Source organism: Aricia agestis, chromosome 12, assembly GCF_905147365.1.
Source record: "Aricia agestis chromosome 12, ilAriAges1.1, whole genome shotgun sequence".
Lineage (NCBI taxonomy): Eukaryota > Metazoa > Arthropoda > Insecta > Lepidoptera > Lycaenidae > Aricia > Aricia agestis.
The window spans coordinates 11,072,581-11,091,589 of NC_056417.1; the positions used below are offsets into that span (position 1 = coordinate 11,072,581).

At 34.8% G+C, this 19,009-nt stretch overlaps 1 protein-coding gene and 1 long non-coding RNA gene across 4 annotated transcripts in view; one reads left to right on the forward strand and one right to left on the reverse strand.

Moving 5' to 3' along the window:
- The window catches only part of LOC121732383 (Down syndrome cell adhesion molecule-like protein Dscam2), a 75,550-nt gene that overhangs the window by 43,551 nt on the left and 12,990 nt on the right, over nucleotides 1-19,009 (reverse strand). For all 3 annotated transcript variants that reach the window (XM_042122251.1, XM_042122250.1, XM_042122249.1), the window contains exons 3-4: nucleotides 9,956-10,101; nucleotides 238-396 (exon numbers count right to left, since the gene is read on the reverse strand). In XM_042122251.1, the coding sequence (XP_041978185.1) occupies nucleotides 238-396; nucleotides 9,956-10,101 (305 nt within the window). The remainder of the gene's footprint in view (nucleotides 1-237; nucleotides 397-9,955; nucleotides 10,102-19,009) is intronic.
- Nucleotides 5,673-7,384, forward strand: LOC121732384. Its single transcript, XR_006036361.1, has 2 exons — nucleotides 5,673-6,784; nucleotides 7,188-7,384. It is a non-coding gene; the product is annotated as an uncharacterized LOC121732384 (long non-coding RNA).

The window sequence follows — 19,009 nt, forward strand, 5'->3', positions numbered from 1 at the left end:
CGCAGCGCAGCACCACCGACCCGCCCAGCTCAGCCGGTGGTAGAGTAAGACAGTACGCCGTGTATAGGTGCGTCTCACCTGTACCGATGTAGCCGGACGACAGCGGCAGGCCGTCCTGCAGCCACGTAACGTCGGCCAGGCCGAACTGCGGAGACAGCTCGTAGCGCAGCACCACCGATCCGCCCAGCTCAGCCGGTGGTAGAGTAAGACAGCACGACGTGTATAGCTGCGTCTCACCTGCGCCGATGTAGCCGGATGACAGCGGCAGGCCGTCCTGCAGCCACGTGACGTCGGCCAGGTCGAACTGCGGAGACAGCTCGCAGCGCAGCACCACCGACCCGCCCAGCTTGGCCGGCGTCAGCTGCCGGACGGAGTGGGACAGCACGTTGTCTTCCACTAAATGAAAAAAAAGTTTTACTGTATAAAAAATTAAATGATTGGGTATTGGAATTGGTACATTGGGTGATGATTGTATAAGTAATATTAATAAATTTGTATTGAGTCTTTCATGATTTATAACTTTAGAAAGGTGTAGGATAGGAAAACGCTGAGACTAGAGTATAAGTTAACAATATTTTTGCAAACTAATAAATATAAATAATATTATTTAGTACAATATTATCACTTATTACTTTTTAATAATAATACAATTCACTTACCTACAAAGTAATATTAATATACAATTATTTAACTTTATTTTAGATTATTATTTATTGATGATGATTATTATATTTGGTGAGAAATGTATGGAGAGTAATTATTACTAACTTAAATTAAAGTTAAGTAACAGTCGTAAAAAGCTCTGGGTGCGGCCGCTATTCTATAATTCGCAGTCTAGATCGATTTGATATTTTTCGGAAAAAGAAACAGACACTCAGGTAACGTGAAACATTTGATTAAACAAAAGTTTTGAGAGAAAAAGCTTTATTGCTTATTTGCTTAATACGAAACTGGCTTATTGTTCCGAGGTTTCGGAGGAGTACTGTCCTTCAATCTTTAATTAAAACTTTTTGAATCCCCAAATGAAAAAAGAAAGTAATTGGAACGAAAAATTCTTTTTTCAAATTATAATTCTAACGAAGTCTGAAAGGAATCTTACAAGTTACAATTAATATGGATAAAGAAATATTGTGTACAAAAACTTTTCAAGAACTTTATACGTGGGAGAGCCATGCTTCGGCACGAATGGGCCGGCTCGACCGGAGAAATACCACGTTCTCACAGAAAACCGGCGTGAAACAGCGCTTGCGCTGTGTTTCGCCGAGTGAGTGAGTTTACCGGAGGCCCAATTCTCTACCCTATTCCCTTCCCTTCCCATCCTTATCCTCCCCTATTACCCTGTTCCGTCTTAAAAGGCCAGCAACGCACTTGCAGCTCTTCTGATGCTGCGAGTGTCCATGGGCGACGGAAGTTGCTTTCCATCAGGTGACCCGTTTGCTCGTTTGCCCCCTTATTTCATAAAAATAAAAAATAAAAACTCATTTTACTACTATGCAATTATTATTTTTAACAAAAAATTAAAACCGACTTCCAAGGTAAAAACAATAATAACATCCTTATAATATGAACTAAAAAGTATTAAATAATTTTTCCTATCTAATAGTGCCTTTTTCCGAATTCGGCTAAACCTCAACCATTTCTGTACTCAATCTTCATCATTTTGAAGTCGGTACATAGCTTATTCTTTAGTTCTCTGACAGAATATTTGAAACTTTTGCAACTGGCACACCTAAGAATAATGAAAGAAATAATAAGTCAGAGATGAGATATTATGACATTGAACAACTATAATCTGAAGATCATGAATTTTATAATATGAATCTGTTGAATATTTAGATTCTGAGTTTGATGAATAACTTAAATAAAAGCTAATAATGAAATTATAAAAATGTATTTTTAAACTGTCTTATGCCTATAGTTTTACTAATAAGGGAGTTTATTTCGTGATACTTTAAAACTATACATAAATAAAATTATTTCTGCTATAGTCTATATTAAAATAATTAGTCTATATTATTAAATTAAACACTAGCTAAAAATTGTACACTGGCCAATTCTAGATGTTGCCATAATCATAGTTCATTTAGCGCCCTCAGCGCAGGTTTTTTATTTTTCTGGTCAGGCTTTACAATCGTTAATTTTCTCAGCGACTTTAATCGTTAACTTTAATTTAATAAAATATAGTTTAGCAGATATATTTTATGTGATAATCTTCATAATTTATCTTGTGCATTGTTTTACTCCTGAAGTTGCTTTCCATCAGGTGACCCGTTTGCTCGTTTGCCCCTTATTTCATAAAAAAAAATTAATCTATATGAATAAAAAAGCTATCACCTAGAATGCGTTTATGACGCACTAAACTCAATGGCATTATAATATGGTCCAGATTACTTACATTTTTAACATGTAACATTTAAATATATATAAGAAAGTATGAAAAACAAACCATCACTATAAACACAATTAATATAATAAACACTTTTAGGAAAATTTTAAGCTAATTATTATGTGTAACATTGTCCTGTTTAACATCTTTCTGTATTTAATACACAAAGGAGGCTTGTTCAAAACTCTAATGTCATATTATATTTTAATCCCTTAATTAAAAGTTTGCGCGGGTAAAAACTCAGGTAGCTGGCTTTAGGCTGTTTTTAATATTTCATACCAAGGTAATTCGTTTGGCACAGACTTTGCTAACTTTATTTACCTGCCTAACAAATGTTCATAGTTCCCACTTATCTCAGATTTCAACGTTATATATTTTGATATTTAACCGACTTCCAAAAAGGAGGAGGTTATATGTTCGGCTGTGGAGATTTTTTAATTATTTTTTATTTTTGTATGTTCAACGATTACTCCGCCGTTTGTGAACCGATTTTCAAAATTTTTATTTTGTTGTATTAGGTTTCACTCCAATTTGGTATTTTGGGATCCAGGAGTAATCGAGGGAACTCCTCAAAATTTATAAGGAAACATATGGTGATTTTTATTTTATGAGAAGTATCCTAAGCATATGCTACCAAAACGCAAGATTTGGCACCAAGGTATACTATAGTTCCGAAGATACTAAGAGAACTCCAGATTCCTAATAGATACAAGTTTGGTGGTTTCGGCGTTGTTTTAAGAACTGAAAGCATATGCTACTATGCAAATTACATTCATCATCATCATCATCATTACCACGTCAGGGTCACTATCACCAATGTCACCAAAATTGAACATAGCAAATTCAACCTTAACTCCAGAGCGTAAGGCACACATTCGACATTTCTTCTGAGAAGTAAGTTGCTTCGATAATAATTGCACTAGTATAAATTGAAAGGAAACTGAAAAACAATCTACATCGTAATAGGAATAAGAAACACAATCGCATTTATGAGTAAAAAAATACTTCGTAATTGTATTTTTATTTATATTTACACGATTTTGCACCTTATTGCCAAACATTACCGCCGAATCGCTGCCGAACTTTACGCTCGACTCGGCTCGACGGAAGTTCGGCTCGCGACGGAATTTCGGCATAGTGTGTCGTCCATCGCGTTCCGTCCGTATTTTGTATGCGTTTGAAACGCGGCGTAAACGCGGCGGAATTTACGCCGGCGTAATTCAGCCTAGTGTGCAGTGCCGTAAATAGCCTTTCTTGCGCCCTGTGCGAGCTTATATAACTGCACCTTTGTTTTTTAACCGACTTCCAAAAAGGAGAAGGTTATATTATGTTCGGCTGTGTGTACTATATTGGCAAACATCTCTGGGGCGCAGCGAAGTACTTTATCGGACGCAATATTCAAAAAAATAAGAGTTGCCTGGTATGGCCATTCTTGCGCCCCCCAGAGTCTACACCCTGTGCCTGGGCACCGATGGCACCGCCCTATTTACGGCACTGCTAGTGTGTTTAGACACAATATAGATTAAGAGCCGCGCCACACCGGAATGGCAGCGGCAAGGCGAGCACTTTCAGTGTCATATTATGATTTTAAACTTTGGCTTTAAACCTGTGTTTGTAAGTGCCTTTTTCCGAATTCGGCTAAAACTCTACTATTTTTGGTACTCAATCTTCATCATTTTGAAGTCGGTACCAGATAGCTGAATCTTCAGTCTGCCAGAATATTTGACACTTTTGGAACTAGCACCGACTTCAAAATTATGATCGTATCGCAGGCCGCAGTGCCTTGTCCCGTATTCAAAACGATGATGATAGATAAACATAATATTTAGATCTATAAACAAAAGATTTTTTTTTATTAAAGTATACAAGATAATCAAATATCGTTTCGTAAAGACGCAATTTAGGTTAAGAACATTATTACTCAAAACATTATATCAAAGACATTAACTACTCGACTTAGAAATTATTTCTTTATTGGTCCTTAAGGATAAATTATAAGATTATTACTTTTTATGTAATTACTTTATAATTAATTTTGCTTAAGAGGCATTCTAATATTGTAGCTGCCTGTGTCTAGACTTTTGAGATATACTTGAAAAACTTAATTGTACTTAATTATTATTTAAACGAAAGGAAGAGCTAGGAGAAATAACTTGTAAACAATTTTATTTTTGCTGCCTTAATGCTAAAGGTATACCGGTTCCGGTATGAAACAGAGTAGACGCATTGTTGGACGCTCCAGTGAAATTAATATAAAAGTGTGCAAAAACGGAACAATTTAGTGCAAAGTGACAATCAAAAAGTTAGACAATACGTGTGTGCTTGATAATACAATTCGGGAAAACAACAATCTAACACCAATCAGAAGATATCGCATGAATTGTGTTCACGGCGAAGACAAAGGGAAGCCATTTTGCAAGTAATTGTGATAGCGATAATCAAAAACCAAGTGCGACAACACAAAGAAAACAGCAGCAATATTGACAGGGTTGACAACGTAACAAAAATAGAACCAACTGTATTGTCTATAAATCGGACGAAGTTTTAAACTACCATAGAGAAACATAAATCCATAAACAAAACATACCTAACCATAAACTACTATCTGTCAAAAACCTGTCAAGTACACCACGACAATGTCAACTGAACTTTCACCTGAAATGTCATTGTTCTTTGCAAAAATGACTGAGCAACTTAACTTGCAAACGGCTCAATTAACCGAAAATATAACTTCAGCCGTTCTGCAGAAGCTCGATGAAAGGATAAAACCGATCCAAGAGGAAAACGAACGGCTACAATTGGAGGTGGAGAAACTGAATACCAAATTGTTAAACATGGAAGTCAACAGCAAGAGAAAAAACATGATAATTCACGGCCTCCCGGAGTCCGAAAATGAAAATAACGAAGTCTTGAGCTCCTTAGTGATATCTACATTAAATGAAATTGATGTGAAAATTGAGTCAGGCGAAATAGATAATAATAATAATAATAATAATAATAATATCTATGGACGCTTCACACCACGTCAGTCTGGCCCCGTGCTAAGTACCTGAAGGACTTGTGTTACAGGTACCAGACAACGGAAATATATTTAATACTTTTATACTATACATATATTTAAGATTTTTATTATATCATACACATATTTAATACACATCCATGACCCAGGAACATTGAAAAACTTTTTGTTCCATCGGCGGGATTCGAACCCGCGACCCCCGGCTTGAGTTGCCACACACTCTAACCATTGAGCCACGGAGGTCGTCGACTATATATATATATAGACTGCTACGTCTGGGGAAAAAAGATGTAAATATAAGAAAAGCTCGACCAATCCTTCTTGCTACAACTACATTGCAAAGAAAGATACAAATAATGAAAAACAAAAAGAAAATGAAATCAACCTACTACATTACTCACGATTTACCAAAAGCAGTGTTACAAAAGAAGAAGGAATCCAAGATTCAAAATGCAAATAGAAATGAAAACGAGAAAAGAAAGAGAATGGACACCCCTAGCCCCAAAAACCAGAACTTGGCAACTTCGAAATTTCCAAAAACAACAAAAACCAACTTCCAAAAAGATGCAAACCAAATAGATGCCTTTCAATATATGCGAGAAAGATCTTATTCCTTCTCCGAAAAAAACACACACCGGAACTAAGAAAAGAAAAATTATAGGAGCAGTTGGAGAAAATTTTTCTAAACATCCTAACAACAAGAGCAAACCAAAACAGACAAATAACCATGTCACTAAAAACATTGCTAAGCCTAAGAGAAAACAACCACTGCCCCTAACTCTTTTTCAGTGTCCTCCGGGCCGGCTAGTCACCGGAACTTCGGTGGAGGATGTAGACTACAGCCCCCCAGTAACAAAGCGTGAACAAAGTTTAATTGCCACGAGCCTCAATGTAAGGACCCTTATGTCAGATGCACGGATAACAGAACTCGAGTATGCTATGGAAAAAATAAAATGGGATGTGTTAGGCATCTGCGAAACTAGAAGAAAAAATTAAGAAATATTAGAGTATCCTGGATATATCCTTTACCATACAAATAGTAATCATGGCCTATACGGAGTTGGCTTTTTGGTAAAAAAACAATTGAAAAACAACATTATATCCTTTAAAAGCTATTCTGACAGAGTAGCATCTCTAGAACTAGCATTACAAGATCAAGATCCCTTGTCTTTAATCCAATGCTATGCACCCACTGAAAAATGTAAAGAAGAAGAATTAAAAGAATTTTATAAAACATTAGAAATGGCAACGGAAACAATACATACAAAAAACCTAATAATTATGGGTGACTTCAATGCCCAGATCGGAGAGTCACAAAAAGGAGAAGAATTAGCTTTTGGAAAGTACTCACATGGAAAAAGATCAAGACACGGACAAAGGTTAGTAGAATTTGCTTTAGAAAAAAACCTAAAATTTACAAATAGCCTATTTAAAATAAGAAAAGGCCGAAAGTGGACGTGGTGTTCACCAAATGGTTTACACCATACCGAAATAGATTACATACTCACCTCACAAAACTTGAAAATACAAAATTTTGACATAATCCAAAATTTAAATTTTAATACGGACCACAGATTAATTAGATGCAAAATATTTACTAGAAAGAAAATTAAGAGAATGTATATAAAACCAACCACACAATTTACCAGGAATTTACCAACTCTGACTAGAGAAAGTGGGATCCGATGGGAAGAACAACTTACCACTGCCATAGAAACATCATCTGAAGTTCAAATACAATATGATAATTTTGAGAAGGTAATAACTAAATTATTTTCACAGATACCTAAGGATCAGAAAATCAAAACAGATGCCGATGATAATAACCTAAAAACACTTCTGGATGAAAGACGAAAACTATACAAAGAAAATAGAACAAGAATGGTCAAAAGTAGAATAACAACGCTGAGCAAAATGATAAATAGAAACATTACAGATAGGAAAAGAGCACACAGAAAGAAAACTCTAGAAAATTATATTCAAAAAACAGGAGCTGTGAAAAAAGCCTATAAAGATTTACGACAAACAACAAAGTGGACACCACATCTCACCAGCCGTACCGGGAATGAGATAACTAACCGGCAAGACATAATAGAAGAAGCAACTCAATTCTACAGAAAGCTTTACTCTACGGAAGCAAGTTCTACATTCAAAAACTATATTTCAGAAAACAGGAAACCTGAAACCAAGACCTTACCTTCCATATTGCTAGCGGAGATAGAACAAGCCATCAAATCTCAAAAAAACGACAAAGCACCTGGAGAAGACCTCATAACTAATGAACTATTAAAATCTCTGTCAGAATCTCTACAAAGACCATTGCAATCAATGTTTAACAACATTCTGGAAAAGAGAAATACTCCAAATCAATGGTCAAAATCTACAATGACATTACTTTATAAGAAGGGAGATAGAGCTAACCTAGACAATTATAGACCAATTAGTCTGATGATGAGCAATGTTTACAAGGTTTTTTCAAAGATCATTCTTGGGAGACTCACAAAGAACTTAGATGAGAATCAGCCACGAGAACAGGCAGGATTTAGAAAAAACTATTCAACAATAGACCATATACATGTTGTTACTCAACTAATAGAAAAATGTAATGAATTTGGAAGGACCTTGTACATTTGTTTGGTAGACTTTACGAAGGCGTTTGATGATTATGGGAAGCCCTAAGAAGCCAAAATGTAGATGAAGAGTATATAGAGATTTTATATAGCATATATTGCAAGATATGGTCCAAAATAAGATTGGAAAGAGTAGGAGAAGAGTTCCCAATAAACAAAGGAGTGAGACAAGGAGATCCCCTCTCGCCTAAAATATTTTCGGCTGTACTGGAAATGGTATTTAGAAACATTAATTGGACAAATCAAGGATTGAAAATTGATGGAGAATTCCTTAGCCATTTACGCTTTGCTGACGATATTGCCATATTTGCTGAAGACAGTAAACAACTAGAAAACATGATAAAAGACCTAGAAAGGGAGAGCAAGAAAGTGGGCTTGTCATTAAATGCTTCTAAAACAAAAATTTTAACTAACAGTAGACAACAACCTATAAGAGTGAACGATCAAGATATAGAATATGTGAAAGAGTATATTTATCTAGGACAGTCAATTTCCTTTAAAGACCAGACAGAGAAAGAAACTGATAGACGAATAGCAATTGCTTGGAAAAAATTCTGGAGTTTAAAAGAAATCATGAAAAATAGAGAGGTGAGCATAGATGTTAAAAGTAAACTATTTAATATTGTCATTCTACCGTGCTTAACTTACGGCTGTCAAACTTGGTCCTTACGGAGGAAAGATGAAGACAAGATAGCAATCCATCAACGCAAAATGGAAAGGAGCATGCTGGGCATAAAGATAATAGATAAAATCAGAAATGAAACTATAAGGAGCAAGACTAAGGTCGCAGATGTTTTACAGAAAATTAGAATGCTTAAATGGAATTGGGCAGGACATGTAATCAGAATGGACAATGGAAAATGGACTAATAAAATAACAGAATGGCAACCGAGGGAAGGACAGAGAAAAAGAGGGAGACCAAGAAAAAGATGGGAGGATATATTCAAGGAAAAATGTGGATTAAATTGGAGAAGGAAAGCGAGAGACAGAGATACCTGGAGAAGACTGGGGGAGGCCTACGCCAAAGAGGCGACTTCCACATCTTAGGTTTAAGGAATTACTAATAAGATATTGCTTAACTAATATTACTATTATTATTAAAATTATAATTGAAAAATCTTTAAAATTAACAAGTTAAAATGTTTAAAGCAATTGTTGTGATACCAATAATAATGATTTAAGAAAATATATATTAATGTGTAATTCTAATAAAATTATTAATGTAGCAACATTCTAATATAATTATAATAATTAATAATGTAGCAATATTCCAACTGTATGGTGGTAGAATAAAGGCTATTTTTATTTTATTTTATTTTATTTTATTTTATAATGCTAAAGGTATAATATAACTTATGATTTACCTTTGTACTTTTACTAATTAAACAGTCATACTCTACTTCTACTATTACTCTATAAGGTCGTATTGCTATACACCGTGGTGTGCTTTGAACAAACAAATTAAAATAAATAATGTATATAATTTTACTTGTTTTCATCCACCGCACATGTTGTGTAAAAGGAGTTCCCTAGCGGCCATAAAGGTTAAAATTTTCCTAACTTTTACCCTGATTTATGAGTCCTAAGTCCTCAGGATCTAAGAATATTTGGATCCATATTAAAGACGCACGTTTAATAATTACTTCACTTTATTTTAATGCTTATTTGACATGACGTATTTGCTCCATATTATATCTGTTCAACTCTTTATCAGGCGAGCGAAGCGAGCCCTAGTAATTCCCACAACCTGAGCACTTTTGTACACTTTACGAAAAAACTATCACGCCTATTGATTTGTGCTATAACATAATTTTTATTTATATGTAGATGTGTTATCATCAGTCAGTCAAGGTGTAACGACGCGAGCCCTCACAAAGCTCGGCTTTTAGCTAGTTCAATTAAAGTATCATTAATGTGTACCTGGCTGCAACAGCACCGGTCGGGAGAGCGTGACGCCGGCCCTGTTGGAGGCGCGGCACCGCAGCACGGCGCTGCTGCCGCCGCTGCCGGCGTCGATGAGCGACCGCCGCGCCCCCACCACCAGCTTGCCGTCGCTGAGTACGTGCCTGTGAAAGATGGACATTGTTAATAAAAAAATAAGTAGCATACATTTTAGGATTGCATTGGTATTTTTGAAGCCCCGACGAAAACAGAGTGGTCATAAGTTTGACGTGACTGTCTGTTCGTTTGTGTGTCTGTCCGCGGCATTTACACGAGTGGGCCGATTTGATGTATTTTTTGTTAGAAAGCTGACATGATTGAGAGTGTGTTCTAATACTTCTTATCTATAATTCATAATATTATCAGCTCGTTCACAGCGAAAAATGTTTTTTTTTTTTTATTTTTATTTTTTTTTTACTATGACAGACGTGGTAAAAGTGTTACACTTACACTTAAACAGTCCCACTTTGGTATTTGGGCTATTTTGAAATTTAATTGAGATTTCCAAATTCACAATTATAAGGTCGGTTACAATTATTTATTACTAGCTGCTGCCCGCGACTTCGTCCGCGTGGACTTTAGTTTATAGTTGTTCCCGTACATCGATTGAGTCGTTTACGCGCAAATCAGTAAAGTATATTGTGCGGGAACCGCACATTGTTCCCGGGACAAGAAACATTCCTTGTCCCAGATTCAAATTAGTATCTATAATTAATCTATATGCCAAATTTAATTAAAATAGATTTAATAGGTAAGGCGATAATAATAAAAGTTTATTGTGCGGGAACCGTACATCTTCCGGGACAAAATTACTATTCCTTGTCCTTTCTCGAGACTCAAAGTATCTCCATACCAAATTCCATCAAAATAGATTGAATAGTTTACGCGCAAATACTAAAAGTATATTGTGCAGTTACCGTACATTTTTCCGGGACAAAATGTATCCTATGTTCCCGGAACACAGGATACATTTTGTCCCGGAAAAGTCTTTATGCCAAATTTCAGCAAAATGGGTCCAGCCGTTTACGTCGTAAATATGACGTTCCGCGCAGCTTCGTCCGCGTAAATTAGATACCGTATTTCACAGACAAATTAGTCCACAAAAAATAGCCTATGATCTTTCACGTGGTCTACTTCTTATCTGTGCCAAATAACAGAAAAATTGCTCCAGTAGTTCGTGAGATAAGCCCTTTCAAATAGTTTCCCTCGTTTTTTCCACATTTTCCTCTATTTCTTCGCTCCTATTAGTTTTAGCGTGATAAAATATAGCCCATAGCCTTCTTCGATAAATGGGCTATATAACACTGAAAGAATTTTTCAAATCGGACCAGTAGTTCCCGAGATTAGCGCGTAACAAACAAACAAACTCTTCCCAATTATAATATTATATTATAGTGTAGATCTGCAATGATAACAAAGTTTCCACTATAACATTTTTCTACACCTAACGAACGCACGTTTGTCTGTGTGTCATGAGTTAAATCGACCGCCAATTTGCCTTCCACCGAGCATCAGTCTAGGTAATTGCGACATCAGTTATGCTGCGGTTTATATGCGGCTACATTCACTATAGTGCAGCTAATATGGATCCTTTGCGACTAAGTTTACTATTGTGCTGTGTGCAGGACACTGGTGCTTCAGACTGCAACGCGACGCGTAGATGCATTTCTAAATTTATATGGATTTGACAGATTTGCAAGAAGTCTCACGCAATTGAAATCTGTCAAATCCGTACAAATTTATGCTGCGCCGCGCCTTGTCGCGTTGCGGTTTGAATTGACCCTAAGTTATAAGTTATAACAATATTAATAGATAACGCCTGCAACTCCGTTGCGCCAAAATTTGTTTATCGCGCGAGAACAAAAACTACCGCCCTTTCGCGGGACACCAAGTATCTGCATGCCAAACATCAAAATCGGTTCAGCGGTTTAAGCGTAAGGTAACAAATAGACAGACAGACACACTTTCACATTTATATTTTCAGTATCTAGGATTCGTATCTAATACATTATTTTAAGGAGTTATTAAATTCAATTTAATTTTTGTTGAGAGCACTGTGAGTACTGAGTATAAAATTAAGTCGTAAATATTTTGTGAAACTTTATTACAAAGATTTTCTTTATATTTTACTAACATGTTGCTTCAAAACTTAAGATTTCGACAGGATTTTAAATTGCAAAGAATGTTTTATATCTTTAAACGAGCAATTCTTGTATATATTATATAATTGGAATCCCGGAATCGGCTCCAACGATTTTCATGAAATTTAGATTATAGGGGGTTTCGGGGGCGATAAATCGATCTAGCTAGGAATCATTTTTAGAAAATGTCTTTTTATTCGTGTTTTATCGATAATCGATAAACTGAAAAATATGACTCTTCCTGACATCTATTGGCGAATAATAATACTATTTTGTGAGCAACTAATTGCTTTAACGACACAACAACAGCTAAAGCTATTCCAGCAGATGGCGTTGTTAAGTAACACGAAGCAATGAGTGTTTGCTATACCGAGCAAAGCTCGGTCATCCAGGTACTAACAATTATTCGACAAAGATATTATCTTAACACTGAACAGAATTAACAAGTATTTTCTTCAAAGACTGCGGGTCAAAGTAGACACAAGGGAGTCTCACAACAGGTGGATAGCGAGAATATATATTTAATAGACATAAAGAGACCAATAATGCGTCATGAAACTATTATTGTTACCTTTATTGCGCCGAGGGTAGTATTTTTTTAAATAAAGAATGGTTTGTGGCGAAATAAACGCGTTGGGTTGACTCTTAGTAGTGATATTTAGTAGATTTAGGGGAAGCCAAACCGGCGTAATTAGTGATTTGTGAGTCGCAAAATTTCGGCTGGCAGAAATTCTGCTGCATTCAGTTTCATACAAAAGTCCTGTTTGATTCACACGAGCGTAATTTTGTGAGTCATGATTTGTATGAAAATATATTTACGCGACCGAAATTCTGCGACTCACAACTCACAAATTACGCTCGTTTGGCTTCACCTTTAGTAGGTGTTATTATGTAATACTCGTAGCGTAACAGCATTTTAAAAACTTTTGTGAGCTACTGCCCATTAAAACTGATATTATTATTAAAAATGTTAAAGAGTGTCAATCGACATATTTGTATGATGAAATTTGGCATTATGATTATAGTATCTAATAGTCTCGGGAGAGTTATCCTGGGAAATGCACGGTTCCACGTGATAAATGAATTGCAACATAAGAATGTCAGCGTTGACTATGAAAGTAGTCGTATTTCATCAAAATACGAACCCCTTAATTGCAATTCTATTTCAAAGAACCTGGCTTATATTTTTACATAAGAGTTACAACCGGCATGTATCCTGAAAATTAGGGTAAAAGAAAAGTGTTTTTACATGCGAATAAACAAATAAATCCGTACGTTTCAAAAGTTTACCTTCGCTTAGGAGAGTCAACACCGCTCTGTTACTGCCAACTTGGACATGAGAGGAATCTCAAGTTTATACACAAGCTGAAACAGCCTGTATCACGACTGAATAGAGCTCATTTATCTATTTACAGATATACTGTTTTGCATCAACTTTAAAGCAGTCGTATTATGATTATATCTCAACCAACCAAACTGAATAGGACTGCAAAACAGTATACTTGTTCTTAACTAGATGATGTCATTTTGCGCAATTCTGTGGAAATTAAACAATATTTTTTTCTAAATGTAACTTCCCTGTGGTCTTTTTATGTCTCTATTAAATTTTATCAATATCGGTAAGCATAGTAAGCCACACAAAAAAATATTCTTGGATGTACTTACTCGTAGTATTCTTGGTACAACTTATAACGGCTAAAAGCTACGTCGTAGTGGACAGTGGCCTTGCTGAAATCAGTTATTTTGGAACGGAGTTCCTTATCGCGCGTTGCGATAGTGGGCTAGACGGAAAAAGTTGTAACGACATGACACAAAAGTGTCGGTATATGTATTACAACTAGAGTAAAAATGCCATAGTTGTAAGCCGTGCGGTAGCGCGAGTTTCTCTCTCTCTGTCTGTCTCTCTCTCTTTTTAAACAAAAGTTCTGTGACGTCAGACAATTGGGTTTTTGAATTATTTATTTTTTTGTGATAAATGGAAAGATCATATATAAGTTTTATAACAAAACTATTTTTTTTTTTTTTGCAATAATTAAAAAGTTATTTCAAAATAAAAATTAAATTTTAAATTCAGTACCGAAGATCCGCCGACAGCTCCCGAATAAACCCGAGCGCGTGTGACGTCACAATGTTAGTTTTTGCTCATTGTAGCATACAGAGATATAATAATTAGTACAGTGTTTTGAGTTTTTATCTAGTAAATTCTGTTGGCATTGTTAAATAATCAAAAATGTCAAAACTCAAAAGTTATCGCTCTTGTTTTGTACCATTATGTACAAATACTACAAAAACAACTCCTGAAAAAATGTTTTTAAATGTTCCACAAGACGAAAAACGTCGAAAGAAATGGTTTCAAGCAGTGCACCGAGATTATTCAAAAACAAAATCAAATTTTTTTTGTTGTGAAGATCATTTCGATGTAAGTATTCATAATAATATTACTTAATAATATTATTACATAATATTATAACTTTTCTTAATTTTTCATTGATAGTTAGAGTAACTGAGTAAGCTTTACTCCGAACTCGGTGTTCTGGACACACACGTCCTTTTAAAACACAAATACCATTCTTACGATTAAGTTGAACATAACCTATAGCTTTATCACCGTAACTCTCACGTGATGCTCTACAATTAATGAAATAATTATTAATTATATTTAATAGAGAATAAATACTTATTTTCATTTAGAATAGTATTTTTTAACAGACTTACCTTGATGCCTTAGCACCTCGAACTTCAGCAGAATTAAACCGAACGTCATTTTTTTAAAAATTAGTGATCATAAATATATCAACATCAGGAATATTATCCGATTTTGCTTTTATAAATCCTTTATCACACATAGTTAGTCGAAATAAACTTTTCAAATCGTTTTTCACTAATAAATTTGAGATATTTTTATCAAGTCAAAGATAATAGCCATAAACACTGTACTATCATGAAATTGCTTTAACATTATGACGTCACAAGTATGGCGACCAATCATGGCGCGTTTACAGTCACGTGATTTTATTTGAATTTTATCAATTTTTAATTGTTTATAATTAATTAAAAACAATTTTTTTTCAAGTTTTTTGCATTAAAAATCAATATAATTAATAATAAAGTTTTAAAATACATAAAAAAAATCAATACTTTTTTTTTTTCAAAATCCCAATTGTAACTACTGCTAGATAGGTGTTTCTCAACCATCTACTACTCATGAAATTCCCCAAAATTGTTCACTTTGAAAACAACTCTATCGGAAAATTTCTTATTGACCCAATATTGTATACATAATTTTTCAATTTCGAGGAATAACACGCGACGGCCGTATTTCCAATTTCCGTCGCCAAACTCTAAGGTTATTTGACACGGGATCTTAATTTCATAACTTGTCTGAAAAACGTTGCGTCGTCGACACATTGCCATCATTCGTCTTCTGTTGACTAACGAAAGTTTGAAGAGAGAAATTACTTGATTTGGCATCTGTTTTTTTAAATAAAAGTTTCATAGCGTTTTCGGCATATCTACCCCGGATGGCAGGCCAAATGGATACGAAAATAGCCGAAGTTTAAAATATTACTACTTAAATTCTACGTATTACTAGAACTAATGTCTAAGTACTTCCTGGATCACCGGTTTTGTTCGGCTAATTCCGTATCCATTCGGCCTGTCCTGCCTGCTCTGCCCCGGGGCAGTTTTAGATGCTGAAAACGCTGTTAACATTTAAAATCACATTTTTTTTAATTTGGAGTATTTGTTAAGGCTAACGATTAAATAAAATTATTAATAATGACTATCGTTATATTGAGAGAGAGAGAGAGAAAGATAATAAATTATAACAGCGATAATTGTATTTATTTAATCCTTACATTTTCGTATGTTTTAATGAAATCGTCCAAATAAAGCCACCAAAAATTGTATTTCTTACACTAAAGACTTTATGAATTAAGTTCAAAGTCACGAACGTGAATTTTATATACAGGATGTAACAAAAATAAGTGATAATACTTTAGGGTGTGTACGTGTTCCTTGTAGAGAGTTCACTGTGAAAGTAGCAGCGCTGAAAGAGCAAAATTTTTTTTCACTTTTGTATGGGGAAGCTCGTGACGCTGGGACCCTTGCCCATACAAAAGTGAAAATTTTTTTTCGTCTTTTAGAGCTTCTACTTTCACAGTGAACTCTCTACAAGGAACACGTACACACCCTAAAGTATTACCTATCACTTATTTTTGTTACATACTGTAGAAACATTTGAAATTCATAATGCAACAGTATTTTCTTCACAATTAAAAGTCTGTATTAAGAAACCTAATATAATATATAAGTTTGGACAAAAAACAATTTCTGTAAAAAATCTTCGCTAAAGTGATTCGCACTTCGCAGAGAACAATAAAGAATTTCACGAAAATATTGTTTAAGATTTTTAAATTACTGACGAAAATTCTCATCAGAAAATAATAAGGTATTATTAATGGGTCTCGTTAAAAGGGTTTTTGGGCGTCTGGATGTACTTCATTTGTCACTCTGAAAACATTTTATATTCTCTAAGCTCATACAAAATTACCGTATTATATATTTTGTGTCAGTTTTAACATGAATAAGCAGATCTCTGCTAAACTGTGCCATAATCTTTACTTCGCGGAAGAAGATGATCTAATAACTAATTGAATAGTCGTGTAAATTATGATTACTTATTAATTACTAGGTGACGCCCGTAACTCCGTTGCGCCAAAATTCTGTTATCGAGTGAGAACCGTACATTTTCCAGCATGAAAAGTATCCTTATGTCCTTTCCCGGGATTCAAAGTATCTCCATACCACATTTCGGCAAAATCGGTTCAGCGATGAAGAGGTAACAGACAGACAGACTGCAGACACACTTTCACACAAAAAAATATTAGTATGGATCACTATGAATTTAATAATTTTAATAAGGATGCGATCTATTGTGAATTACCAAGGTTTAGCTCTAATCGATTTTTTCCCTCCTCATTTGAAATCGAAACGAGACGCTCTCAAGTTAACTATTGTCACTGACTACGTAAATAGAAATTTGATCAAGCAAATAATTTATTTCAGCTTGCTTGACGTATTGTAAATAAATAAAATTATTTAAACTAACAAGTAGGGCACGCAACATGTTTATAATTACTTGGGTTCTGGTAAACGATGGAGTAGTTTCTGTAATGAGTGTCGAAGGAATTTCCATCAAATAAGTGTTGAAACTTCAACGATATTTTAAGGGTACAATCATTTATTTCAGCTGCTACAAACTTACTTGTAGTATTTGTTGGCGATCAATATTAAAGTTGCATTGTTAGTTTAAAGAAAATATATATCCACAGCCAAACATAAAATAACCTCCTCCATATTATTTTTGGAAGTCGGTTAAAAATAATGTTATGCTGTTAGCAACATAAGCTTCATGATTGTTACTGACTCCTTAAGAATCTCTCTTCTTTTGTACAGTCGCACTCGGTTTACTTTTGATTATTTATTACGATATTTGAGCTACATAGAGATACGACAATATTATGATTCCTTAAGTTTTAGTCGGAGACTATTTGTTTTATATAATATTATATGTATAGCACAGGCTATTTGACCGAGCTTTGCTCGGTATTCGATAAAACACGAATAAAATGACATTTTCTGAAAATGATTCCTAGCTAGATCTATTTATCGCCCCCGAAACCCCCTATATAGATACTAAATTTCATGGAAATCGTTGGAGCCGTTTCCGAGATTCCAATTATATATGTTACGCTCAAAGACCGAAATCGCTCAATGAGCGTAACATATACATAAAACATATTATATAAGTACAAGAATGGCTCGTTTAAAGATATAAGATATTATCATGACGCCCTTCAACAAAATTAGAAAAATATAGATTACATATTTTAATAATTATTAGGAACAATATTTAGGACTTCCAATGGAACTTAACTATTTTTATGGTTACCATTTTCAGTTTGGGCCACAATGTTTGTGAAACTATCAATATACAATTAAACAGGTAGACCATGAGCAATCATAGTCGAATAAGCCCCTTTACACGTTCGGATTATGTTGGTCCATCATGGGCAAACATGGAAAGGCCGCATAAAGTTGAGTACGGTTATTTACAACTGCCACAAATCCTCTTGTTTTGCCTTCTCCGCTAGACTTTGTTGAACATTTTATCTTCCTTACGAAACATCTCCAGTCTTAGCTTCAGACAAATGCTTGGCTTATTGTAGGCGTCAGCTTTAAAAAAAGAAATAATAAAACGAGCGAATAAAAAATTACTTTGCGTTTGATGATGAGCATACTGTTTTAATAACATGAGCGGTATTAATTTGACTAAGCGAAAAATAAACTAAACTAACGACTAGTATTGATTTATAATAAAATCCAGAACGAGCTTACAAAATATGGACTGCGATTAATCTATTTCAGATATTAAAATTCTATCCGAGCGACTGTATTACTAAGTGAGCGACTGGAAATACACAGCGGGCAACTTCAATATTAAATAGATATAGATTCAATTTTTCTAAGTGAGGTTATTTATTACGAGCTACTAAAAATTCATTTTGAGCAAACTTTTGTGAGCTGCTTTATTAATGATAATTGGTTACTAATATTTTATTTGAGGCTTTATATTTTATATTTTGATACGTGTTTTAATGAAAACTACATATTGTTAAATGCGTGCGAATTCGAATGGGGGCGGGGCGACGAATCATTGCAGTCAGGTGAGTTGGGCTGCGGACCAATACGACTTTTTTGGGTTAGGTTAGATTAGCTTATATAGGTTAGGTTAGGTTAGCCTTAGCCATCGTGGCTATTTTTAATGTGTGCTCATTATACTCTGCTCATTTGTGTATTTTTCAAAGTGGTTTTTGGTATTCGAAACACT